We start from the raw sequence: 27,959 nt of genomic DNA, 5'->3' as shown, positions 1-27,959 counted from the left end.
TCCAATCTAATTACACCTACCCAGTACTCTGCACCCTGAAATCATGAGCCGTCCAATCATCCAGTGAGTGGCCCTTTACTATGCATCTCAGAGACTAACCCCTACTCCTTGCTTCACTCCATCTAGGCGTTCTGCTAAGAAAATACCAGTCAAGGTGGAGAGCGACTCTGCTCCTGCTCCGACCCTTGATCTTGATGTCGGTTCCGGAGTAGTTCAGTACGTACTTCGAGACGGTTTATTGTTATCAACTGATCCCAGACCTGACTTTTTTCTTATGTGCAGACGTGCACCAAAGAAGAAGCCCGCTATCGGCGGCAGCGGCAAGCCTTCTGTCCGAAAGGCGCCTGCTGTATCTGCTAGGTATGTATCTCCTTGGTTTGTTTTCTTAGTTCCTACTGTGATGCTCACGGCGACGTTTTACAATTAGTGATCCGAGCAAGATCATTCCAGTCAAGCTTGCCTTTGGCACCTCCGATGATGAGGGTGAACATAAGCCATCGACAGCGGCAGTTTTAGTTGAGAAAAAGAAGTCAGTATAATCTAGACTCTACTCATATGCAAAGCCACTCACACTCTCTTCTTAGAGCTATCCGTGTTCGGCGACCAAGTCAGAAGGCGGCAGAGATGTCTTTACGGGAGGTGGGAGGCAACGAGTATGTCTCTTTATCCTCTGTCCTTAACTTGACATAGCACTGATGATGACACCTCATTACCAGTACCAGTACCCCTGTCAAGGTCATAAAGAAGAAACCCGCTGTCATGAAGAAGCCCCCCAGTAAGGCCTCTCCAACAAAAGCCACCGCATCATCTGGACCCCAGATGGATGTTCTCAAAGCCGAGGTCACTCGTGATCTTCCCATCACAGTCAAGGTGGAGGAGGAGATTGAACCCATCGTCATGGTTGCCTCACCCCCTACAAACACCCCAATGACCCCCACCCCTACTTCAAAGGCAAGGGGTAAAGCGAAAGCCCTCGTTGTTATTTCTGACGATGACACAACACCGATGGCTACCCCAGTTATGAAGCGAAAGTAAGCAGGTCATTTCCTTTGCCTCAGTGTGGTGGATTGTTTCGTTGATGAGTTTCCCGATTATTCTTAGGCGACATGTTGACTCGCTAGGTGATGTCACACCTGGGACACCCAAGACACTATTACCAACGTCACCTAGTACTACTAAACGGTATGCGATGACCTATAGTACAGCTCGCTCACTAACTTCTCTGTCACCATAGCCTAAAACGAGCAACTGTCGTTGTTGATGATAGCGACGAGGAGGTTCAGGATGTTGGCCGTGGTCAGATGTCTGGCAATGGAAATGCTGTTACTGTCCGCTCTACTGCTGTTGTACAGACCACTAGGGCAACACTCGCAATCGACCTTAATGATTTTGACATCATTATACGCCCTCTGCTTGTCTACATCACCGAGTCAGGGCTTGTTGCAAAACTCCGGTGCGTACCTGCTATCATCCGTTGTCATACTCCAAATTGGGATTTGTAGTAAGTGACATGAATATTAGTGTTTTATACCTTCCTTCATACACTGCTATAATCCATAGACATCACCTCGCAAGTTGAATCAAGTCCTATGGATCTTGTGTTATGGTCACAGACTTATTTTACCTTACATTACCCTTTTCCAAAGCCCCTTTAATTCCCTTTACTCCTATCTTCACTCCTACATCAGGATTATTCAACCAATTACTACACTTCACTCAGACAAGCTGAAGAAAATTATAGGAGACTGTAGGACAATACAGTAACCTGTAGAACTTGGAAGAATATTCTGGAATGTAGAAGAATTTGATTTCTTCCTTACTAAGCAATTATAAAGCAAGTACTTGGTTTTAGGCTCGGCACTGATGAAACAGGTTTTAAGCACTGCCTTAGCATAGCTTTAGCACAGCTTTAGCACAGCTTTAGCATAGCTTTAGCACAGCCTTGCACAGCCTACTACTCTTGATCCTTGCACAGCCTTAGTATTCGTAGAGTATAAATACCCCCCAAATTGTAGTAGATAGAAATCATGAAATCATCGAACGCAATGCGAAGTGAAGTTCAATTTATTAGTTCTCTTTGATCTAGCTGTTCCCTGAGAATGAATACCTTCAGCATAGTAGGATAAAGTTGTCCTTATCCTAGCTTCTATATAGAACTTCTGTATAGTCTCATTGTATTAGTAGTCTTGATTATATTGATAATTGAGTACTCAGATCAGTGAAAGCATTCTTTACTAGCGAACAGAGTAATTTGGTAGCTTGTGTCTACATTATTCTGGATACCTGTGTATTGATTCCACCGCATATTGTTTTGTCGTAACCTGGACATTTAGACTGTAGAACGATTCTGCAGGGTGTCTTATTGTTATTTCAGTTTCGGAAGTGATCTAGCAGAAACGTCTGATCTAGAGCTTCATAGTTTTGTCTCATTGCGGAGTCATACAACGTATCCTAGGGAAAGAATATTTCCTCATCATAGTCTTATTGTCATACTTCATTTCAACTTATCTTTAGTACTGTATAGTATTCTATCCTTCTTCCTCATCCTCGTGAAGCCATTATTGACTTCTAGCCTACACTCTTTTTCTACCCCTATCCCTATCCATCCCCTATTTCCCTTTCTACTACCTTGTAGAATCCCAGTGAATATTCTTTCAATAACACACCTCAGCCTGCAGCAACTTGGGTGACTGTCCGATCTATCTAGACTGATCCAACTACATCCAAAACATTTCAGTGAAAACCCCACTGAGTGTGACACCGTGAGTGGCAGAATAGCCATTGACTCTTCTTCCCCCCAGTCCATGCCAAATTGTCTCTCGGTACGAGTCAGGGAACACAAACTCTGCACTCCCTAGCTTGTCTTTCACCATGTCCCACTTGAAGACTGATTTCCAACGCATGTAAGTTTGCTTCTTTCTCTCTACAACCTTTAACAACACCTGACACCTTACCCAGCGTGCTGTATGATGCAGTTTGCTTTGATACTGTTGGTGTATATGCCAACCCGTTGTCTGTGAATCCTGATTTGATTATGGTCGACGGAGGCAAAGCAGTATTTGCAGAGACCCCTATACGCGGGTACCCTGTTGTGTATATGCTTCCAGTGGCCGTTTCAGAATGTGACCTCTCGGAGACAGTACAGGTCCATGCAGGCTCGCCATCATTGGGAAATCATAAACGCTTGCTGGCTTGGCCATTTGACGACTACATGGACATATTCTCAGCGCATCTGGGCACAGTCTTCGGTAAAGACAAGCTGCTGGCATATCGTCCTCAAGGAACCCTACAGTTTGCCACAAGGTCAGATGCAACGTCCCTGTATTGTGAGTGTGGCTATGGTTATACCTTGTATTCCATTCAGTCACATATTCCGTCAGCATCCCCTAGTCCATCTCAGACCCCTTCACGCAATACCCAGAAAGGGTGTGGATTTGTCTCTCGGAAAGCACCCAGGACCATGGAGCGGCCGCCATCCAACACCTCGCGCACTGACATTCGGTACCCTGCATGCAAGGAACACCACAACGAAGGTAAGTGTAGTCTTGGTTGAAGATGATGTTCACTCACTCGTCCTCCTTTCAGTACCAATTTATGATGGGCGCCGCAATGATAAGAAGGACCGAGATGGGTTTTTAATGGATGCTGAAGGTCTTGCCGACAGTCTCTCAGATCTTGCTGAAGGACGCCTTCCACGTTACCTCAACTCCATCACAGACAACAATGTTCCCTCATCAGGGCCAGATGAGTATTATGTGGTGCTGGTGGGCTTTACTGCAAGCGCGTACAAACCAGCCAAGGCGGACGACATGGATCTTGATCCCCGGCAAATATCACTCAACGCCATGTTTCTCATCATCCTTGGGCACTGTGTGGTGCCTGGGTCGTCATCCCCCACCTCATCCTCTCCCACAAAGCAGCAGTTCTTGCTGTCGCCAGTGACAGATGAGATCACCCCCATGTACATCTCAAGCCTTCAGTCACAGCTCTATGGTCCTCCCGATTACGTTGATGTCTCTGGTCCTACAGATGACCACACCTATGCTTTGACATATGTTGACGATGAGGCAGAAGAGGAAGATGACGAACAGGCAGAGGAAGAAGAAGAAGAAGAGGATTTCCAGCAGGAGGGGGAGGTGACAACGACGAACACTATCTTGGAAGAAGACGCTGGGAAGGAGGAGGAGGAAGATGATGATGAAGGGGTGGAGGAGGAGTTTGAGTTTGTGGAAGAAGAAGACGCTGAGGAGGAGGCGTAAGTGTTAATGAGTGACCGATATGGACTATATTATCTGGCACATCGTTTTATGTTTCACTTGCACTTGTTGTCTCCTTCGTCTGTCCTACCTTGTTCCTTGTTTCAGCTGTTGATATCCATCCAATGGCATTTGGTTTGGGTCAGATACTTTATATGATAGTACTAGCCCTACCTCACCCCATGTCGTCTCGCGGGATTATCAGACTTGTAGTTGGGTTATTCTATATCTGTATGTGTTACCCCTGTCTAGATTTTTCTTCCCACGGTCGAAAATTCGATTACACTTCTTGCTCCATCACGCTTGCCTTCTCTCTCATCAACTACACACTATTCACTATCAACCTGGTTGTGTTTGCGTGTTGTGCTGTGTGAGTTTATATTCCCTTGCTTTAGCTCCTCATTCTGTTTGGACCTTGGCTGATTTTTCACTTGTGCAGCGCATCCAATTATGAAACTTGTCCTTGTCTTTGCAATCCCATGGCGTATCTATTCATTCATGTTAGGGTGTGGCACTTGTCGCCTTGCCCTGCCCCATTTATGGGTGTATTGTTTGGTGCTGTTCTTTGTCTTATTGATGGTCATTATCATGAAATATGTCAGTCCTGTTGTTCGTCACAGTTGTGCCACTCCCAATCTCAACATAAATGTAACTCCATTTCGAGGTGGTTATAAATATGTCCTTACTCGGTACACGGAATTAGTCCAGTACATTGTTGATGGCCCTTCCTTGTCCAGCATAGACTTGGATGTCAGTCGGTTAGGGATGCAATACACAATGATATGCTCTGATGATGAGTTGGATGAATGGCCTGCCTCTAGTTTCTTTCGTGTCCGTGCAGAGTTGAACTATATTCTGCCACTAGTTTCTGCAAAAGAAGGACGAGATGTTGCACGTAGACATGGAATATCATGTGGTCTCAAATGTCCTAAAGACATTCTTATTGATATGTGTCTTGCTCATTCATGTGATACCTCCTGCTGTCTGGCATTGACATATATTTTCAAATACAAAATCGTGGATCATTTCAATAAACCTAAAGCCCCTGCACCAACTGAACATGAGTGCAATGATGCTAGCCCAGTGTCATTCCCTCCTCCACTTCCAAACAGGGAGACTATCCATGCTGTCATATCTAGTGCTAGCAACAAATTCCAACCTGCAGCATTTGAGGAGGTTGGGTGTGCCGTCTGTGGGCAACTTGTATTGACAACGAAAACAAGTGCTCTTAAGTCTGTAAAAAGAATGCTTCATGTACTACAAGCAGCTGATGTTACCAGAATTGAGCATAAAATAAAAAAAGATGTCATTCGTGAGTTCTCAGGACCTGTCATTGATTTTACCACTGGGTATATATGTGACTCTTGTCGTAAATGTGTCCGTGAGGGTAAAGTACCTCGGTATGCTCTATGTAAAGGATTGTGGATTGGGAATGTACCAAAGGAACTTCAGGGTCTCCGCTATGTTGAAAAGTTGCTAATTGCTAGGGTTCGTTACAGTACATGCTTTGTCCGTGTATCTAGTGGCATGCGTAAAATGATTGCTAATGCTGTATCATTTGAATCGCCAGTGGGCAAAGTGTATGAGCGTCTGCCTATATCTAAAGCTGAGTTAGATGAGGTCTTGGTTGTTCTATTCACTGGGCCCAAAAAGCCTTCAGCTGAGGATTTCAAGCGTACCCCATTGCTTGTAAGGAGCAACAAAGTCAAGCTTGCTCTTGAATGGCTGGTGCTGAACCATGGAGACTATTACGATGTTGACATTGACTACAACGCCTTGTCAGACTATGATAATGATGGAGAATCACCACCTGTTGTTGTAGTATACAGGTCATCAGAATCTGCAAAGGCGAGTGAAACACCTGCAGTATTTGACATGGAGTCTGAGGACGGTACTGAAAAGGGGCCGTGTCCATTTGTGCTTCATGGATTGTCTGCCTCTGACTTACAAAACATGGACACCAAGGCCATTAAATCAATAGTGCTCGACTACTTCAATAAATCAGGAAAGGTACTGGCCATTGGACGGGCAAATGATCCTGAGTCTTTATGGCACAATCCTCAGCTTTACCCTCAAATGTTTCCTTGGCTATTCCCATATGGTCTCAGAGGTATTGGCTTGGTTTCTGGGCTGTCACATACCAAGCATAAGCAGCTGCTACTAATGTATCATGACAAATGGTTCCAAACTGATCCTGCTTTTCCTTTTATCGCATTTAGTCATGAGCAGATCCGTGCCAGTTCCCAGAATGCTTTTCTCATGGCTGGAAAAGAGGACTTCAAGTCCACTTCTAACCGTGTAATGGACATCAATGCAAGAGTTCTTGCAGACTTATCAAATCACATGAGGAATGGAGAAATAGTAAAACCTGTCACCGATGATGCGCGTGCTTGTTTTGCTTTACTGAAAGACATTGACCATGTTGCCGGCGCTGTCAATGGATCTGTTACATCCAAAAAGTACATGCGTAATCAACTGTGGTCATTAATTTACCATGTAGGTAGTCCTATTTGGTACATCACTCTGTCTCCAGTAGATGTAAAACATCCATTGTGTGTATATTTGGCTGGTACAGACCAGAAGTTCTCACCCAAAGTCAAGCAGTCTGATGAGCGCATGAGGTTGGTGACATTGAACCCAGTAGCAGGTGCCAGATTCTTTAAATATGCTGTACAAACATTTATTTCTGATGTTCTAGGGTTCAATAATGAATTGATGCCTGGATTGTATGGAGATGTGGAAGCTTACTATGGAACAGTTGAGCAACAAGGAAGGCTGACACTTCACCTGCATGGATAAGGGGTAGTCTGAGCCCAAAAGAGCTCCGTAACCACATCATGAGTCAAGACAGTGTTTGGAACAAGAAGCTCACAGATTGGCTGGAGTCTTGTCACATTGGTGAATTCACTACAGGTACCATGACAGACTTAGACGTCAAGTTCAAATCGCTCAGAGAAGAATCTCACTATGTTGACCCTATATCCACCTTGCCTCAAGTACCACCAAAACTCTGTCGCTGTTCACGGTCCTCCAAAGACTGTCCATTCTGTTGCAAAGAAGAGGAATGGTGGTCGTACTATGAACGAACAGTTGATGACATCATCTTGCAGTCAAATGTACATGATTGTGACCGTTATTTGAACAAGGACGGGTCTCAGAACAAGAAGCACATATACCGTGGATGCAGAGATAATAAGTGGGGAAAGTGCAAGGCTCGATTTCCTCGGCCTCTACAGCAAGACACAAAGATAAATGAGGATGGTTCAATTGTTATGCGAAAACTTGCAGAATGGATCAATACTTACACACCAGCTCTGTCATACATTTATAGGTGTAACACTGATGTTGCAAGTTTGCTATCTGGAACGGCAGTGAAAGCTGTAGTCATGTATGTTACAGATTATATCACAAAGACCTCCTTGAAAACTCATGTTATTTTTGATTGTGTCCGCTCAGTGCTGGATCGGAATGTAAGTGTTATTGGTGCACCTAATCCAGACTCTTTAACAAAAGCCAGACAAATGCTGACGAAAGTTGTGAATATGATGTCATCAAAAATGGAGTATGGTTCACCCATGATTTGCATGTATTTGCTTGGGCATCCTGATCATTATTCAAGTCATATTTTTGTAACATTCTATTAGCAAAAGTTTGTATCTGAAGCTCGCAGTTACTGGCATCCAGATGATGCCTACCGGTTTACAGGTAAGGTGACACTCATGAAATCTAATAACAAAATAGTTGGCATTGATCAAGTATTTGATTATGTTTACCGTCCAGATGAACTGTCAGATTTGACCCTTTATGAGTGGGTATGCCGCTGTTCTAGGATCAAGGCTACTGCAATAAAGGCATCAGCTTCAAGAGAAGATAATGGAGAAGTTGATGATGATGTAGACCTGTAAGCAGATTTGTTATACATGTCAGAAGCAGCTAGAAAGAAAATGGTAGGTGGACAACGAGTTAAGAAATATTTAGACTTTCAATCAGGTCATCCTTTAAAAGAGACTCATAAATGCTGTCTTCTGTTGTTGTCACACACTTATTTGCTTAAGCGTCGTATTGTACCCAATTTTATAGGAACTCCTCCCCAAAGGGATCAAGGAGACAGAGAATATTATTGTAGCTCTATGCTGACATTGTTTGTTCCTTGGAGGTCTGGAAAGGATTTGAAACTAAGCACACAGTCCTGGGAGGAAGCATTTGATCTTTTCAAATTTACACAGCTACAATCTCAGCTAATGAGCAACTTCAACCTGCGATATGAATGCTTAGATGCAAGAGATGATTTTAGCACCAAGATGAAGGATGAAGATGCTCGAGGATTTCAACAGTGGCTAAATGACGACAATATCATTGATTACAGCCATGTGGGTACTGATGGTGCTGATATACAGCTAGATGGTAGGTTTGAGTCTTCAAGACCTCTGAGTGTGGCAGAGATGCGTCGCAGAAAGGGCATGGAAGTTATGGCTGCGATCATGTCAAATTCAGGATGGACCACACCTGTTGAGCTTAACCTCTGCCAACTACCTGTTGAGGCAGACAAAGTTGTGTGCAAAGCTCCCAGTGCATGGCGCTATGAGGTTCAACAGTTACGCCAGAAAGTAATTGATACACGCAGAGCTCAGGTTCCCAATGTATTACAACAAAGCCTGTTTGTTGCTGAAACGAACATAGTAAAAATTGTAGACAAGTCTTATCTTGAGTGTGTCTTCTCCCCTGCTGTGGACTCTTTGCAAGACACTATCAAAGACTGCATTGCTATCTTCAAACTTAACACTGAACAAGAGCGAGCTTTTCGATTGGTGACTAATTATACTTTATCAGAAAATGCAGACCAGCTGAAACTGTACATTGGTGGCATGGGTGGCACTGGCAAGTCACAGGTACTGAAGGCTCTAATCAAATATTTTGAGCTGAGAGAAGAATCATACAAGTTGCTTATAGTAGCACCAACAGCTAATGCAGCCTGTCTGTTACCTGGTGGTATAACTTATCATTCTGCATTTGGAATCTCAAGCAAAAGTGACAATAATGGCATTAGCCAAAGCAAAGTACAACAGCGATTAGAAGGGGTGCAATATGTATTCTTTGATGAAATATCAATGTGCTCATCTAGAGATCTGTACACCATAAGTGTTAAGATGTGTTATGCATTATGTCAGCATGGTATACCATTTGGTGGCATCAACATGATATTTGCTGGGGATTTTGCCCAGCTACCGCCAGCCATGGGCCGTGAGGCTGTCTCCCTGTATTCTCAGAAGATTGGTGTTGGAAGTGCGACCTCTCTCAAAGCACAGGAGGAAGGCATGGGTAGAGCAATCTGGCATCAAGTGACTAGTGTTGTCATATTAAGGCAAAACATGCGACAGAAGAGTCAAACACCACGTGACGAAAAATTCCGTACTGCATTGGAGAATATGAGATATGCTGATTGCACTAAAGAAGATGTGGCATTCCTTCGAAGCCTTGTGTCTGTACAAGCAGTGGGACGGCAGTCTGTTTGTGACAAAGAGTTCAGAGATGTGTCTATCATTACATCCTGACATGTCAACAAAGATGCTATCAATGAGCTAGGGGTTAGGAGATTTGCCAATGAGCATAAAGTAAAGCTCTACTCTTTCTATGCAGAGGATACAGTCAAAGATCCTGAGCAGACTCGCCAGAACCGTCGTCATATGGCTAAAGTACCGATGAATGAGCTATATCAGCGCCTGTTGTGGGAACAGCCTACCAGTTCTGTAGAGAAGCAAATTCCAGGAAAACTTATGATATGTAAAGGATTGCCAGTTCAGCTACGAAGCAACAGCGCTACAGAGTTGTGTATGACAAATGGTCAAGAGGGTACAATCTATGCATGGCAATCCTCTACAGGTATATATGGACAACCAGTATTAGAAGTTCTGTTTGTAGAGTTGAGTAATCCTCCTCGAGATGTTTGGGGTTACAGGAGACATTAGACGTGAATTGATCCATTCCTTCCGTTCCTTAAAGCCAAAAAATTACATGCCACCTTACTTACATAGATCCATGCGTTTTACAAAACAGTCACCTTATAATGAGGATATCTTTGAAGCACCAGCTTGGCAAATGATAAGGTCAGTCCCAAAGTATGTAACAAATGCTACCGTGAAGTCACCCCAGGCTGGCTTTGTTGAGCATTTGGCTCAGGTGCCATATACTAGTTTATCAGTCAGCAACAATCGGAAACGCAGTTTAACTGAATCACAATCAACTGACTCTCAGATTGATAAGAGTGATGCCCATATTCAAAAGAAGTCTCATATAAAGCTGACCTCTTCCGCCTCAGGGTTCTCTGCTAATGATTGCATACCACTTGGATGTCAATGGGTCACAAATAGCTGTGCTTATGATGTTGCTATATGCATGCTATACAACTTGTGGAAGGATGCAAAGGCAAAAACAGAATCTTCATTTGATGATATCAACAGCTTGGACTTTATGAGCCTAAAAAAGGGCTTCATGGAAGTCCAGAACATGACAGACCTCAATGAGCTCAGAGACCAACTTCGCATAACCCTGCGTGATGCTGACCCTGTGGAGTTTGAGGCTGGTGCATATGCCTCTGTGTCATCAATCTTTAACAGGCTGCTTACTGTAAATCCTGAAAGTATGCTGGCAACCTATCAATGTGTGAATGGGCATAGCACACCTCTGCCATCACAGCCTGCCAACCAAAGTCTGCTCTTTGTTGGAACAAACATATCAACAACAAGCATCACATCTACACAAGGGGTGATATCAAACTTGAGATATGGTACTAGGTGTTTGTGTGTTCAATGTTCAGAGGCCCTGGAACTCCATGAAAAAATACAAGTCCTGCCTTCAATTCTCTGCTTGGATATTTCCAATGTACATACACTTCAAACCTTAGATAGTAAGATCTCTGTTACAGATTCATCAGATCAAACTAAAATATATAATATCCGTGCTATTATCTACTTTGGCTCTGCACATTGGACAGCAAGATACATAGACCATTTCAAAAGGATTTGGACATATGATGGCATGGCGAACAATGGATCTTTCAAATATGAAGGGATGGATACCTTAGAAATACTTGGCTCCTCAGATGTGTTGCTCTTGCAGTCTAGAAAGGCATCCATAGTGCTATACACAATGCAGATATAGAGCCTCACACACATTTGCACCTACATTCACATCTTCTTCATATGTTTCCAAGCACTAACTCATGATCTATGCCATATATTTATTGCCATGCTACTCTTTTTGTATCCAGCACCCATTCTTATGTCAACCTCAAACACAGATTCTAGACCGGACCCGTACATGCCACGGAACGGTGGCCCACACCCCCAAGTATGTCCGATCACCAAGAGTTCACATTAGATCTGGTTAAGAGCACTTCCCGCTGAATTGCCTGCAAATTCTGGGGCTTTGTTATGTATATACAACAGTTAAAGTATCTTGAATAATTATAGTGGTTGTTTCCAGGGCATGGGATGGGTAAGGAGAAAAGACACGGGACCCGTACATGCCATGCAACACATTGGCCCACACCCCCAAGTGCAGTCTAATTTACTTAGGCTGTTCTCGCATCCTGATTGATTGTCTGTTCGTCGATGATGGGATTGCGAGAATTGGGGGAAAGAAATGTACCGAGCGTTCAAGTATTTGGAGTCCGCAAAAGCGAGGCTCCCATATGTTGGCAACCTGGATCCAAAGCACTTGGGCACATCATCGGTACAGTTCCTATTCGTTGTGGCATGTCCACTCACGTTGTTATCTTATAAGCAATCGATCACAGTGACATGATGCACGCACGGAACTATGAGGGAGCATAAGCGGGGAGCGGACAGGTGGCATAAGTACGTGTTTCGTTTAGATTGATAACGCCAGGGTTAACACCGCAGCAGCTCTAGGTACTTTCCGGACACCATGGTGCACAATACGCAGCTAAAATGCCCGACGAGGGAGATTAACCCAGATCGGGCGACGTAATGGGTTTCTAGGTGCGTGTCAGTATGCCGATGTTGGCCAGAGTTGACATCGAAGTGGGCCGCCAGGCTATTCCCCTCATCTTCCTGCCCACGATAAGCCCCTCCAAGCCCGTCTGCCTACCCTCTAGTCCCCTTGCTTTTTGCCAATCCACTTTGGCTGCACCCCTCGCCTCTGCGGGCATCCAGGTAGCCCGTCTTGCTACCCTCTACGGCATCGCCGTCTCTATGTGCACGTCTGCGAAGCCACAGGCATCCAGGCAGCCCGTAACTACGTCTGCACCCCTCTGCCATTCGCCTCGCCTCTGCGGGCACCCAGGTAGCCCGTTTCGACATTCTTCCATCTAGAAATCCTTTCAGGAAGCCCAAGTTGACTGGTGGTGCGCTACATTCATGTTATTAATGATGATAAGTAGTAACTAATAAGGGTATATCGATGGGCTAATAGTGAAAAATCAAACCACCTCTTCCTCTTCCTCGTCTTCGTCTTCCTTGTCTTCCTCTTCTTCCTCTTCCTCGTCTTCGTCTTCCTTGTCTTCATCCTTCGTCTTCGTCTTCATCTTCCTCTTCCTCACGCTTCAAGGCTTCAATATCAACAACCTGGTTCACGTTCACGTTCATCCCTATCACCTCAATGTCGCTGTCATCGCTGTCGTCATCCTGGTCTATTCTCGCTCTCTTTGGCTCAGGCTCGACACTGCCGTCCATTTGTGATTCCTCCTCCTCCTCCTCCTCCTCCTCCTCCCTTCGAGATCTACGCCCCAACAACTGGGGAGTGCCTGCTAGCAGGCTGCGTTTGGGTCCGACACTCGCTCGATCACGCGTGCTACTGCTGCCACTTGCACGACTTACCTCCATTGCTGCAGGCATGCCATTTCGTGAATGCACGTAGACGTCAGGCAGAGCAAAGTCCGACACCCTGCTTTGCTGCCTCTGCGGGCTCGGGCGATCTGGCCGCCCAAATCAATAAGAGCTTGCATTGCTCAGATGACTGAGTGCCCGAATCATTGGCTCGCGAGCCTCTGGGGTGTTCTCTTGACGATTCTCTCTCCCTCCCTGCGGGCCACCAGGGAGCCCGTAGAATGAACCAGCCTCTGCTTCGTCGCCAGAGGACTCTTCTTCCTCTTCAGCAACTGGCAACGCCGGCACTACCCCATTGACTCGCAATGCACCTCCAGCTGGGGGCGCGATTGCAAGTGGGACTGAGGGGTCCCAAAATATGTTGGGGTCTTGAAATGGACTCCATATAATCTGCGGTCCGGGGATATTGGGCTCTGCGAATGGGCTTATCTCTTCGAGCGGTGGCAACTGAATACACGATGGCGCCCTGTCTGTGCGCCATGGTTGTTCACTGGTTGCGGCAGGCAACCATGCAAGGTTTTTGAACTCTTCCCAGAGTGCTTCCCGCACTTTATCGGCGTCATTGGCGTTTAGAGATCCCATCAGTGCCTTCCAATCCATATAGTAACGCATGTGGGTCCAAGCTTGGACGGACTTGGGCGTAATGTGGCCTTTCGGTGGGAAGCAGGCCTCAAAGGCCTTACGCCATCGTGGAATGGTCACATGAGAGACTTGAGCGCGCGCGAAGACCTTTGCGAGGTTTGTGTCCTTCATGATGTCGATCGTAACGCTCTGCCTGGCATGCTGAGGGATTCTGCAGTAGCTCGGAAGCGCCCCTCTCCACTTCGGATTGCCAACTTTCTGAAGGATGCAGCAAGGGAACTGCGCCCAAATGTCTGCCACCCTTTGCTGAACGGTTCTCTCCGATTCATCCTCGTCGTCGAAGATCTGTTGCAGCACGGGGACGTTGGGACCTACGTCGAGAACAGGTTCTTCCTGTATCTCGGTCAAGCCTACGAAAAACGCGGTCGGCGGAGTGGGTCCTATACGTGCTCGACTAAGGCCCTTGTTCATGGGAAGCCGTCGCGCGTGTAAGTCTCTATGTCTGATAACCCCGGTAGCCTTGAACTGAAGGCGTAGATCAGGCAGCGACTTGCCAAACATATGTATATGATACTTCTTGAGAAGGAGGCGGTCCATTGGTAGTCGCACGGTGTTGGTTGCAGGCGGAAAGAGGATGCGTCGCATGAATAGGACATTGTAGGGAGAAAATGGACGGTTCACATTTTCTTCAGCGAGTGTATTGAGTTCGGCCTCGTTGAAACCGGCGGCAAGCAAGTCACTGGCATAATGGTCTTCAAAGTATGGCAATGCGACCTTTCTGCACTCTTGGCCAAGTGATTGGGGATTTGGACGGCTGTGAATGCCGTTCACCATCCATACCACAGCGGCATAAGTGCTCAGAACAGGCGGGGTCACAATTTGCTCCGCGCTTTGATCATTCATTACGGAAAGAAGTCGTGAGAAGGCATCCATTCGAACAATGCGCCAGTTCCTGTTGCACTTGTGAGCACGGGCTACCTGGAAGCCCACAAAGAGAATAGCTTGCTCACCAAAAGTTTTCTCTGTGAAGACTGATTATGCTGGGGCGAAGCACATCATTGTCGAACTCCAGCATAAAGTCAGGGGCAAATTGAAGTGGGAGCCGGACCTCTAACCGTGCGGCCACATTCTTCTGTCTCGCATCCGTGTATGCTGCGATGAGATCAGTGCAGTATTGCGGCGGATGCCCTTTCATCGCAGCTAGTCCCATGAGATTCTGTGAATGCTGAAAGCCTTGCTTGTGATAGGTCAAGCTTTTGTCGGTGGTATAAGCCTGAACATAGGTGATTCTGTTTTCGCCAGCAGGTGTAGGGAATCCGACGCGAAATCCAGCAACCTCCAATAGATGTGAGTTGATATCCGCTTGAAACTGCCCACTGCGGACCACCCTGCCCGCCTCATCAAGTGTAGTGCCCAAGACATAGGAGAGCAGATTTGGGGCCGCATCTGCTCGCCATAAAATCACACGACCGCCGTCCTGAAGTTCAATACCAACATCTACCCACCACAATCCTCGGCTAACGTCAAAGTCTTCCAGCATTTTGGTGAGTGCCAAGTCGGCGGCAAGCGCAGACATGTCGTGCATGGTGGAGCCTTTAATTCCTTGAATGTGAGTGCAAAAGACCGGATTTTTGAACGATGTGTGTGCTTGTAATCGGCGATTCAACTCATGCTTGAATTGTCCAATGAGGTCAACATTGAGAATGTATGGGGTGTTTTGATACGCAGATCTTGAGGTTTTGGCACGGAAACGCTCTGCTTCTAGCGATGTTGGCCAATCTTTAGCGAGTGCTGGTGCGATTGTGGCCACCGTAGGCTGCAGAATTTCATTATACAACATTTCTGCTTCCTCACTTGTCAGTTTGACGGTTGTTCTAGTGTCCGACAGAAGTGACGGGAAAAAACGCGCAGCTGATGGCGTTCGTTGTACTTGCCAAGCAGGATGTTTGGAACATTAGCTGGATCCAAGTTTTGAATTCCCTAATATGTTGTAGTCAGTAAATGATTTTTGCGGCTGATGCAGCGGGCTACCAGGCGGCTCGTGTACATGCGGTGGGCTACCAGGCAGCCCGTGAGCAGGAGTGAGCAAGAGAAACACACCGTTGATGTATGAAACGGGACTTTGAGATGCATCGATTGCGCGATAGTTGAGATATGGTGCGGAGGAAGTGGATACAAGTAAAGATCACGTTTGATTGGAATGCGGTCGGTGAAGCCAATAAAAGAATCGTAGTCGCGGGTGATGTTTGGAATTCCACTGTTAGCACGAAGGCAGTAGTTTTCGACCATGTTGATACGGAAACGAGATTCCGGTGTGTCATCAATGCCAGCAAGGGCAAAGTTGACAAGAGCTTGGTCAAGATCTGGATAATCATCGTACGCCATGATTTGCGTGTAGCGGGCAATGAAATCAGTGAGGGACATATCATTGTACTCTGTCATTGTGGTAGTTTGCGGAGGGTTAGGGGGAAAACAGACAAGAAAGAATCAACACCAGACTGGACGGACTTATCTACACCATAGACCTAGCCTAATGCTCCATTAGGCCGGCCCATATTCTGATCTTTTTAGCTGTCCCACGGCCAAAAAAACACTATTTCTCGTAAAAATTGAGATAACGTTGAGGACGTCTGGTGGTAAACCCGCCTACCCAGTCAGACCCATGTGAGCCCACATCATGAAGCAGTAACGACGACTTACCTCCGTAAAGAGGTCTGCAACGATGGTTTGGCTGCGTGGGCTGAGCTCGGAGGACTTAGCGTACGAACGGGAACCGTTCGTGCGTCCTTGATGGCTTCTCCCTGGAGCCTACATCTGTTCCCGCTGTCTAGGGTATCCCTCCTGCACGTAATGATTAGTGACGAGTATGTCGCCTTTTCACGGTCCACCTCCCAGTCAGCCATGTCGCTTCGTTCATCTACGGCGTGTGTGAGGGCTCAACACGTATTGTGGACAACCACAAGAGATCGTGCGAAGGTACGTGTCTCACTTTCATCCACACCAGGTGGAGATTCGCAGTGGTGGATTGACGCTGATTGGTTCGTGTTTGTGTTGTTTAGCGTGCAAGTGCTCTGCCTGCCGGATCCCTGACTTCCACCAGGCATCAATCGCAAGCAAGCTCCAGTGCACAGCGTGCATACCGGGTTCATTCCTATCAAACAGGCAATGCGTCGACGCGTGTCCCACTGGGACGGTCGTCTCGTCGCAAGACAAGTTTACCTGCACTTGTACGTCTCCCCCTCCTTTCTCTTCCCCCTTCCTTTGTACTAATGATTCTTCTTTGTATAGCATGCGACTCGTCCTGCACCTCCTGCGCTGGCGACCCCAAGTTCTGCCTCTCCTGCGCGAACAACCAGCTTGCCACCTCAGACGCAAGTGCGTGCAAACCTGTCCTTCAAACACCTTCTCCTCCACCACATCAACCTCATGCACATTGTGCCACCCCGACTGCGCCTCGTGCTCCGGCGGCGCCTTCAACCAGTGCACCGCCTGCCCGCCAGAGCGCCCCGTCCTCGCCAACGGCCACTGCCTCTCCACCTGCGCGAAATCGCAGTTCCTCAACCCCACGTCCTCCTCTTGCCAGCCATGTGACCCAAGCTGCTCAGGGCCTTCGACGACACGGCATAATGTCATCGTCCGCCATTCACCCCCTCATCCTGCTACGGCACCGTTGGGAGGTAGAGGCGGAGGTGGTGGGTGGAAGTGGCGGTTGGTGAGAAGTTATTTGGGCATCGCAAGAGCCAGCGCGTCTTTCACCACACTCAATGTCAGCCCCATACGGATGGACAGGTACGCGTATGGTAGCAGGGAGATCGCGCCAGTGGAGATCGTTGAACGTTCGACATCCGGAGGTAAGTTCATGCGTGCATGCTCATATTGGTTTGATGATTCACAAGCGTTGGCGGTTATTTTACTTAGGATTGCAATCCCGAGTTCATGTAAAGAACGTCACAAATGTACTTAATCTATCCCAGTAACCTAGGCACCGTAATCGGTGTTGAAACTTTTTTCAACTGACTACTTTCCTTCCTCCGCACGCTTGAGCAGAAGCCCATCCGTAAATAGCGTAAAAACATGGCGAACTCCCGTCGTTTTCAACCCACAGTGGATAAGCCGTCGTGCCTGCACACCCAAGACCTGACCTCGACGGACGGGGATACGAGTTGGTAGCTGGGGGGAGCAAAAATCACCGCCGGTAAACTCTCCGACGGGAACAACCCAAGCAATGCCGCTGCCGCGGTCATCATTCCAGTCTACATGCCAACGCTCGCTGGACCCAACTTTGATGGCCACCGTGAAAAAAGCGCCGCCAAAGTCCAGCCATGGCATTGCCGCTAACTCTTGACTAAGTTCTCTGCGCACATGGCCATAGGCCCTTCATAGAAGTGATGAGCAGGAAGCAACGGGATCACAAAGGAAGACCTCACGTTGTTTGACGCTCCCATTGGGCCAGATAGTGCTCCTTTAGCAACGCTCCAAGCTTGGGAGCCACGTCCTCCCGCAAAATCCTGAGGATTTTGGCAATCACATCCAGCACCGGTGGCTCTTGGTCGATCGTGTCACGTGAGACACGGGGATGAGTAGCGTAAGTCTCCCAAATCCCCAGATGAAGCACTAGGGCAGCCAATCGTAACCGTAGACACCGTATATATGGCCCCGTAAATACGGCCTCCGTACCGTACCGCTGAGAAAATCACACTTTGTGTATATGGCTGGGGGATCAAAATGGGTTCGCCGTATACGGCTCAGAGTAAATAGCCGTATACCGTATGTACGGATTGAGACTATGAGAAAGTTTGTCAGCAGGAGCCATGCGGTGTTACGTGGCGGTAATAATTTACTTACCGACCACCCTCAACCATGACGGCTCGAAAACTCCGCGACGTGCCCAGCTCGCCTTACCCCTCAACCACGACGAGCTCGAAAACTCCGCGACGTCCCCAGCTCGCCTTACCCCTCAGTGTCCGACATTGGTCTACGCAATCAAGCACACCGTTAACAGCCACGGGACCCCGCTTTTGTTCACCTTGAGGCTTGCTGCGTCAAAGGCATGCTGCTGCCCACATGGTGTGGTGTGCTTTGCCATCGAGGAGATAGTGTGCTTGCACACGTTCCAGGTATGTTTGTCAAAATGGAGGAGTCTTGATTGGGCTTTAGTTTTGCTTATGAATAACTGAACATATGCTTGCTAGATCCTATGCTAACATCGTGTCATGCACAGCATGGGCAGGTGGGGTTTCCTCGCGGAACGAACAGTTCAACTAGGCGATAGGAGTAGCTCCTAGGCAAGTACTATATTCACCATTGACACTATAAATCAAGACATTTTCTTACCTTGTATAGCATTATTGTCCAGCTGCAATGTCTGATGATCAGTGCGCGATTGGCCCAGACGGCAACCTCCTTCACGCCTCCAAGATATCATTTGTCTTCGATCCTGACGACCCCGTTCCCATGCCGGTCCCGGAAGAGGTAGATGCTGGACAAAGTAAGTGGTCATTTACGTTGCAATAGCCATGATACTTGTTAATCCGCTTTCAGGTCGCCCTCGTCGTCCACGCTTCTCAGATAAGAGGCAAGAAGCCATTGCGGCTCTTCAACTTGACGATGATGGCAAGCCCGTAGCACTTCGTAGACCACGAGCTACGGCAAACTCAAGGTCCAGGAAACCTACTACTACGGCCGGTGGACTGACAGTTACCACGACACTTCCTAAAGACGATGACGACGATCCTGAAGACAATGATTTTATTCCGCCACTTGTTGATATGGATAATGAATCAGACGATGAAGATGAAGATAGGGTGATCACGAATGCGGAGGTACGTTAATCATTTTGCGCTCATATACTCGTCACTCATTAAATCTGCAGCTTGCTGCTTCCCTTCCATCCCAGCTCATCCCTGCTGCATCCTTGAAGGCACGTATCAAAAAGCGTCGGCAGTCAACGAAGGCATCGCCTCCGAAAGCGAAACGGGTTCGAGAAGAATCCAGTGTAGCAAGTGTTGTATCAATGGCATCCAGTGTCGGGATTAGTACAACAGCAAAGGTGAACAGAATTTTACTTCGTTAGATATATGATGTTAATTAAATACATAGGGCGGAAAGCGAAGCCATATCTATCGGTTCTTCGAGCAGGTAGATAATGATGCAAACGGGGAATCAGCCGAAGGAATGGAGTACTTCAAGTGCTACCACGGTGCACGCAAGACCCTAAGGATTACACCATCAATGAAGAATAATACAACTGGTATGTCGCCTTATATCTAATATATATGTTATCTCATAATGAAATTAGGCCTTGTACAACATCCCCATGATCTACCGTTTCTATGAAGCGATCAAAACTCGCAAGGATGCCCTGACAGCGGAGGAGCTCAAGATCGCAACCGCTCAAACTCCGTTAGACGAAGAAGCTATCGCCAAATACATATCTGGACTTGAACCAGGCTCGATGTCGATCATGTCTGCATTTCAACATCAATTGGATATTAGCAAGGTGAGACTCCTGTCGCCCCCCTAATAACATGCTAACTAATTTAATCTCGCTGGTAGCCTACGTGGGATCAAGGAATATTTGAACAGCTCCTGGTTGAGTGGATGGTCTGCTGTGATCAGCCATTCATGGAAGTTGAGTGGCCAGAGTTTCGGAAGCTAATACAGTATGTGTACCAGCGTGGCGGCAGCACAACTCCTATCCATGTTCCGGGGCGCACCACAATTCAAACAAAGGTTATGAAGGCTGGCAACAATACAATTGCTCAGATACGGCAAATGTTTGAAGTAAGCTCTCGTTTCTTGGATACCCGTTGCCCGGTTGATTGGATCTTGTGCAACAGAATCTGGAGTCTGATATCACCATATCTCTCGATGCGTGGACATCACCAAACCAATATGCCTTCCTGGCTATTGTTGCGCACTATATCACAAACGATGGAAAGCTTGGTGACACTGTTAGCCTCTGATTGACTAACCGCATTGATAGAGGAGTTGTTAATTGACTTCAAGGAACTCATCGGTCAACACTCAGGGGAAAACATGGCCGACGCAGTGTGGGAGACACTCAACCGCTATGGCTTGATAGGCCGTGTAAGTCAGCTTAAATCACCTATAATGATTTGTGCCAACTCTCATTTAGGTAACTGCATTTATGATGGACAACGCCAGTAACAATGATACACTCATTTGTGAACTAGAAGATCGGTTGAAAGATGCAGGTGTTTCCTTTTCTGCAAAGAATGCTTGACTCCGATGCATGCCACATACCATACATCTTGCGGCGTTAGAGGTGTGCTTTATTATCTAACTGAAGAACTCGTGGCTTACATTAATTAACTAATACTAGCTGATGGAAACGATAGGTGCAATATCGGGTAAGGAGAGTGAACGTGCCGTGGGACGTAGCGGGCAATACCAGATGACGGTGACTTCAAAGACAACAACCGAATATGACGACGACGCCGTATTTATGGAAGATGAAGACACGGTAAACGATGGTGACATCAGTTGTTCAGTAACTCGGGTACTTGGTTACCTGATTCCGTGTATATGAATATTAAACGTGAATGCATAGCTTTGCCGGATCGTCCGTGCTGTCCGATCGAGCCCACAGCGGCGCAAAGCATGGGTTTCTGATGTTCAGCACTTCTTGAATTCAAGGCCACAAGATCACGAACACATGGCACCTATGATGCTCATCCTCGACGTCAAGACACGGTGGTCCTCAACATATCAAATGCTACGTAAGTCATTATTCTTGTCCTCTATAAGTTGCTCTAATATTGTCTTCCAAGGCCGTGCTTTGCTATATAAGAACATCCTTAATGATTTTGTGGGAAAGAACCGAGAACTACATGCTTACAACCTTACAGTGTCTCATTGGAAGGCTATTGAATGTGTCGCATCCTGGCTTCAAACATTCCACAGTGCAACGGTACAGATGTCATCCACCCAATGACATCAACCCCATTGTAAGGGCAACCTCAAGATGGCCGACAGCGCAGGCCTAGCAGAGGGAGAATCCAAAGATAATGAATAAGGCTAACTACAATACATGAGAGGGCTGCTCACCTAGCAGAGGGAGAATCCAAAGAGAACAGGATAAGGATTCTCCATGCTAGGAAGCGAAGTATATACTGTAGTAGCGTGAGAGGAGTGCAGGATAACTGTACAGTACACCAGCCACAAGTCCGAACAAATATCACAAGGTACAAGGAAACATGTGATAATGAAGTGGAGGGTAAATGCACAGGAGTCGTGCCAGCGACTTGGGGAAGTAAAGGCGAAGAGTAATGAAGTGGGGGAAAAGGATAGAGGTAACCCGGACGAGCCCCGAAGAGTATAGATGAGTCCGAGCGAGTCTGAAGTGTCCGAGACGAGTCCGAGCGAGTCCGAAGTATCCGAAGTGCGGGAAGACTCCGGAGTCACCGGACGCGGCTCGGATGCGAAAGGAGTGGGTGGAAAGGAAGTGGAAAGGAAAGGGAGCGAAAAGGAATGAAGGGGAATGAAGGGAATGTAGGTAAGAGTCCATGGAATGAAGGAAAGGAGAGAAAATAGGAGTGTCCCCTTACACCCATCCTACGAGAAGGTATTACCAAGGCTCATATCAAACTTAGCATCTATTTTGCGAAGTTCGATGAATCCTCGTACTGCACTTGGGCATCGTGTAAGTGATACCTATTCCTTCCCTTCATTCATTGTGTACTGATTTATGTGCCAGTACTAGACCCTCGAATCGCATATAAAGGACTCAAGGAAGATTACAAAGATGATGAAACACTGCTTTCCGGGCTGGAGAAATCCAAGGCGACGCTTCGAGCACATTTCAATGAGTTCTACCGTGCGCCCCCTGCCCCTGACCCCTCAACAACAACAACTTTGCAATCAATATCCCCTGCCGATTACGACTTCATGGCCCGCTACGAAATTAAGGATCGAGTATCAGTCGACGAGTTGGAAGAGTTTTGGAATCTTCCACGGGAGGATATCCGAACCTGTGACCCTATTCAATGGTGGTACAGCCGGCGCCACCACTTTCCCAGTCTTTACCGCCTCGCTCGCAATCTACTCGCAATCCCAGGTATGCTTTAGTCACTTCTTGATTACTGCTTCACTCAATTGTACGCTACTTTAGGCTCTGCTGTAGCCGTAGAACGCATATTCTCTGGTGCAAGGGATACAATCTCCTTGCGACGCGCTAGCCTCAAGCCACAGACCATTGAAATACTCATGCTACTTAAGCACCGGCTTCGACTTGCACGAACGAGCACTGTACAGTCACATAAATAATGTAATAGAGAGTGAGAGTCTGGAATTCAATCCGTATATACGGCCATTCTACCGTACTCTAGCCGTACCGTACCGTTGCTGATATTTGAGTACACCGTACACGGACGGGTGAGCCTTCAAAACAGCCGTGATTTGGCCGTGAGTACACGGCCGTGCCCGTATACAGCACGGGTGGCAGCCCTATGAACCGCCGACGTCGCAGACCGATTGGCCTCGCGGTGGTGGATTTTGGGCCCCAACGAATCAAGCTTGCGGCAGGCATTTTCCAGACGAAATGCTGTGGTACGGCTGATGACGTTGCTAATTCACATGGCAAGAGGGTTTCCAGTTGTATCCTCAGCGAAGAAAAGGCGGTGGTTTGAGTCGGCAGGTTGCAAGTTCTCCGCGTTTAATCCCGGGAAGTTGCGTGCGATAACACAATTGAGCCTTTCGGCGTTGGACGGCAGGCGTGTGGCCAGGTCGTTGAACTGGATATGCTGGTGTTCTAAAGTCTGGCTCAACAGGGCCGTAAGTGGCAAAGTTGACGCCCACTCACCTGTGTTGGCCTCTAATCCTTTCAACGCCTTTGCACGGCTTGCAGAGGCGAGATACTTCGCAAGGTGAGCATCTTTGGAAGCCTTACTGCAGGCTTTCCGGGACCTGGTCATGACGATCAGTTTGAAGGTTTGTACGCGAGACACTGAGTGATTATACATACTTGGGGCTGTAGCCACTGCAATGCATGGCCTGTACGGGTCCTATTGATTCATAAATAGTACTTAGCAAAATAGATAGCCATTGTGTCAGATAGGAGATGGAGATAATGTCTGCACTAAAGAAGGAGATAACAGATGGAAACTTTAGGCCCAGTATAAGTTGTAAGCTGCAGTGTAGGCAATTGCAGAAAGAATAGTGGTAAGCATTAACATATAACAGACTTCAGGCCTGTGTTAAGAGCCACGCTCACAGAGGGACTCGGGAATACGCAGACCTGCGGGTGCACAGTTCCACATAGAGGCGAGGTCGTACGGGCTTGGCTTCAGCTACTGGCTGTGCCTCCCACACTCTTGCATGCCCTGTATTTCCAGAGGGGATCCTACGCGGGTACTGAGGGTACAAGCGGAGGCAAGGGGATGTGAGGGAGAGGCCTCAGTAGAGAGCCGAGGATGTGAGTGTGGAAAGGAACTAATATTTGAACTGAGGTAACTGTAGGTACAGTACAAGACTATATACTGAGGAACACGCAGTAGCCACGTGTTCATGAGACAGTTAGTAGTGTAGTAGTGAATATACATGTAGACTAGTAGATAGTCTAATGAAAATGTGAGGGTCCGCCTCCGGCAGGACAAGTCCGTGCGACACCCGAGTGAACTAAGTGTGATAACGATGAGTCCGAGAGTGAGAAGGAACGTATAAGAAACTTCAGATGCTTTGGATGGCTTTGGACGTGCTCGGACGCGGAATAGACAACTCAGCTACAGATAGTACAATGAGGACAGCAGGAGAATGATAAGGACAGCAGGAGAAAGTAGCTTTGGATCGGACTCGGACTCGGACAACGGCGAACTCTGACAGCGGATGAGGAGAAAGTTTTGGATGACTTAAGTTCTGACTCAATGTGGGGGGGAAAACAAGCTTGGTTCGACTAACTACAAGTACAGGAATATTTGTAGCTAGGCAATAATCAAATGTGAGGTAGATCCGAAATGAAAAGGCACCAGAAACGAATAATGGGACTAGTATGATCAAAGCATTAGAGTCCGAAACAAAAGAGAAATGAAACTTCGTTCCGAGCTGTCTGATCCGTTATCACGTGTGTCTGGTACAGGTTCGTGACGTCCAAGTCATGTGCGAGCGCGTCCGAGGAGTCGGAGAGGGGTCAATAGGGGATAGGAGAAGTCGGACTGCACAGAACGAAAGGGTTCAACCCTTACAGTAGTCCAGTCATAATAAGTACAGTGTGCTTGAGTATGTATTTAGTCCATAATCCGAGAAGTCCAAGTAACCACAAGTATACGTGGCCCGAGCCCATAGCCAGAGTGCACGCAAATATGCCCCTAGTAGCCCCTAAGGGGCCTCCTGGATGCACCTATAACATATACAGAGTATAGGAGATTCAAAAGCATTACTCAAATTGCTGAGAACTCATTCATATACTCTTTCTCCATTCAATAACAGCGGACTCTTGTAAATGTACAGTGCTGCTTTTTTGCCTCCGGCTACTCCAGGATTTAGATGCTATTCTACTGTATAGTAAGACAATTACTTGAAATACCAATACAAACATATTCCTGGGAATAACTACTACACTTGTCATGTAAAACTAGTTATCCACTCTACAGATGTGCATATCTCTGCTAGTTAGTTATGAATCATATATTATCAGACTTATCCACATGTACTGATCAACCATGTTCATCTGAAATTGCCATTGTTGACAATTTGTGACTCTCTTGACACTCTATTACACTACTGATATTACAGAGTTAATATGATACATGTGAAATATCATATTTAATGCCAGAGTGTAAGTCTACAATATGAGCATAAATGAAACCGTGAGTATGACTGCTGAGCAGTGTTTTGAGGGGCTCCCCTGAGGCTCCCCCTGAATATTGATTAATATGGCAACTTACATGATCTCCGGTGCTAACTCTCATTTAGCTTTGGAAGCTCTCCCACGTGTACAAGTGAGGAAAGGCTGATTGAATTCAATTAACATTGAATACAAAATTAGATTAAGTTAAATTAAAATTAAACAAGATCCCGAGATCCCAAGATTCCGGATGACCGGCTACCGGCTACAACAGTAGCCGTCCACTTAAGGAAGCGCCCAAAACCCCCACCCAAATAAAGAACGGTTCCTTTCATTTCATTCCGTAACTTACGTAAATGGTTGCTCCTGACACGTATCCATGCGGAACCACCACGCTTCGTCTCACCTTCCTCCACACCCCAAGAACGCCCGCCGGAGGAGATGGGCTGTGAGTATTTGCTTGCACCCTCTCTGAACTGACGACTACGTTTAGCCAACTCCCGACTACTTTTCGCCAGAATCGAGTTATCGCTCGTATACAAGAGGGCGAAAGGAACGGAGAGAAGGGGCGCGCGCACGCAGTTGGACAGTCTTGGAGTAACTGTGAGTCCCGGCAACGCACGTCAATTTGTCCAACTGAACTGTCGTCGACCCGGCCAGCTACCCTATCTCAAACGCTGAGATTGTCCTCAAATACGAGACCCGGGATGTCCATATATCTATCCACCTCGATGGGATCAAGTAGCCGAGTAAACGGGCGCATACAAGTCACGAAGACACAGACTTACCACTTTACCCCCATCATCCCTTCCCCATTCCTCCCGCCCGACTGAACTCGACGCTTCCTGCCGTATCCACTAGCCGCGCGAGTGCTCGCAAGACGAGTACCTCCTTCCTAATGCCACGAACCTCGATCGACGGCCCAGCAGCAGCGTCAACGACACCCCCATCCCACCACCGCCATGTCCGCGCTATTGCCGCCCTCGCGACCTTGCGTCGTCGTTCGAAGGCCTGCACACCGGGAGATCGTGAGCAGAGGAATGCTAAAGGGAGGAGACTGAAGAGCGTGTCAGCGAATAACGGGGAAGACGACGAGGAGAACGGGAAAGGGCAAACGGAGGGGGACGCCAACCGGGGGGATCACTCACGGCCGCAAACCACGTCGTCACCATCCCAGCACGACCGCCATCGCCCCCAGTTGGGCTCTAGCCTCGTCTACCCGCTGCGAACCACGACGCCGCCGATTCGCCGCGTCGAATCCCGTTTGGTTACGTGGCGAGGATACTGTGGAAGAATACGCGGGTTAGCACGAGGGACGGGCGGAGGGATGGGACATGGGAAGGGGAAGGGGAAGGGAGGGAAGACGAACAAAGAGTTTGGGAGGGAGAGAGACGAGGTGGGAGAGGGAGAGAACGAAGGAGTGGCGAAGCGAGCGGGACACGAAGGAACGCAAAATGGAGGAAGAGGAAGCAACAGAGACGCACCGACGACGGGAATGCGCCACGTCCCAATGGCAAGAGTTCGAGCCCGGGACGGGCACTATCAACGGCGTTGCGGGTGTCTGCGGCTGCGGGCTCGAACGAGAAGGGGGAGTTAGTGGGTTAGCGGGTGATGGTGAGGGACGGGGAAGAAGAGGGGAGCGAGAGCGAGAGCAAAACTGAGAACGGGAAAGGGAACAAGGACGAAGGCGAGAACGAAACCAAGAACGAGGGGAATACATGGCAGGGGGGGAATACGGGACGGAGATGCACGAACGAAACGCAAATCGACGACGATGGCGAAGGGACTTCCCCCTGAACCCACATCCACCACGTCCCACACCTACGTCCACGCTCCCGCAGTGCCAGTGAAGACGCTGGGGCTGCGTGCTCGCCCCTCGAGTGCGTTTACGCTTACGTTGGCGTTGGCGTTTGCGTTCGCAGCGAGTCGCGGCGGCGTCAGGATGATATCTGCAAAGGAGTGGGTTAGAGGCGTTGCAGGGGTTTGGAGGGATTGGGGGTGTTGGAGAGTTGTGAGTACGCGTTCGAGGTGGCGACTATTCGGACGGTGCATTTGGGTAAGCGTCTATCGCTAGTTCATCAATGGAAAACTTATGGTTTCAAATACAAGTCAAGTGCGTATCGAGAACGAGTCAAAATATATTCCAAGGAACTTGAACATACTCCGTTCACGACCCTCAGGACTGTCATTCACGTAAATACGTCGATCGCAAAGTCCGAATCGTTAGGCGCTTATTTTCTCGATGACATCTTAGAGCAAAAATGCTGAGCGACAATTAGACCAACCACTAGCTGCGAACCCGCGCTTCACACCTGAGTTGTGAATATAACGCCCAAATGAAAGTAGTAATATTGAAACTAAATTATTAATGAAGATAATGAAGAAAGAAAATGAACATTACGAAAAACTTGGTGATTGATAGGTTAGATAGTCTATTAGCCCGCGCCGTAGTTTCACCGATATGTAGTTGTG

General features: G+C 47.5%; 5 protein-coding genes across 5 annotated transcripts; 3 read left to right on the top strand and 2 right to left on the bottom strand.

Annotated features, from left to right (window-relative positions):
• Nucleotides 1-43: 43 nt before the first annotated feature.
• On the top strand, nucleotides 44-4,259 carry PC9H_008888 (uncharacterized protein; the record flags this gene model as incomplete). Its single annotated transcript, XM_036778395.1, has 12 exons — nucleotides 44-63; nucleotides 127-216; nucleotides 283-360; nucleotides 428-529; nucleotides 585-653; nucleotides 717-1,031; nucleotides 1,102-1,182; nucleotides 1,235-1,453; nucleotides 2,802-2,903; nucleotides 2,959-3,326; nucleotides 3,381-3,533; nucleotides 3,586-4,259. 12 exons carry the CDS (start codon nucleotides 44-46, stop codon nucleotides 4,257-4,259), a joined length of 2,271 nt encoding a protein of 756 aa, XP_036629823.1.
• Nucleotides 4,260-12,696: 8,437 nt separating this feature from the next.
• Nucleotides 12,697-16,126, bottom strand: PC9H_008887 (uncharacterized protein; the record flags this gene model as incomplete). The annotated part of the gene is made up of 6 exons (XM_036778394.1): nucleotides 12,697-12,807; nucleotides 12,872-13,191; nucleotides 13,234-14,636; nucleotides 14,695-15,558; nucleotides 15,615-15,664; nucleotides 15,716-16,126. The coding sequence occupies 6 exons, from the start codon at nucleotides 16,124-16,126 to the stop codon at nucleotides 12,697-12,699; spliced, it is 3,159 nt and encodes a 1,052-aa protein (XP_036629822.1).
• A 459-nt stretch (nucleotides 16,127-16,585) lies between these two features.
• On the top strand, nucleotides 16,586-17,275 carry PC9H_008886 (uncharacterized protein; the record flags this gene model as incomplete). Its single annotated transcript, XM_036778393.1, has 3 exons — nucleotides 16,586-16,722; nucleotides 16,785-16,911; nucleotides 16,973-17,275. 3 exons carry the CDS (start codon nucleotides 16,586-16,588, stop codon nucleotides 17,273-17,275), a joined length of 567 nt encoding a protein of 188 aa, XP_036629821.1.
• Nucleotides 17,276-21,362: 4,087 nt separating this feature from the next.
• Nucleotides 21,363-22,972, top strand: PC9H_008885 (uncharacterized protein; the record flags this gene model as incomplete). Its single annotated transcript, XM_036778392.1, has 3 exons — nucleotides 21,363-21,426; nucleotides 22,404-22,763; nucleotides 22,818-22,972. 3 exons carry the CDS (start codon nucleotides 21,363-21,365, stop codon nucleotides 22,970-22,972), a joined length of 579 nt encoding a protein of 192 aa, XP_036629820.1.
• Nucleotides 22,973-23,277: 305 nt separating this feature from the next.
• PC9H_008884 (uncharacterized protein) lies at nucleotides 23,278-23,695 on the bottom strand (the record flags this gene model as incomplete). The annotated part of the gene is made up of 3 exons (XM_036778391.1): nucleotides 23,278-23,456; nucleotides 23,508-23,611; nucleotides 23,670-23,695. 3 exons carry the CDS (start codon nucleotides 23,693-23,695, stop codon nucleotides 23,278-23,280), a joined length of 309 nt encoding a protein of 102 aa, XP_036629819.1.
• Nucleotides 23,696-27,959: the final 4,264 nt, after the last annotated feature.

This window comes from Pleurotus ostreatus (assembly GCF_014466165.1).
Source record: "Pleurotus ostreatus strain PC9 chromosome Unknown scaffold_6, whole genome shotgun sequence".
Taxonomy (NCBI): Eukaryota; Fungi; Basidiomycota; class Agaricomycetes; order Agaricales; family Pleurotaceae; genus Pleurotus; species Pleurotus ostreatus.
This window is presented reverse-complemented; position numbering and strand designations above follow the sequence as displayed.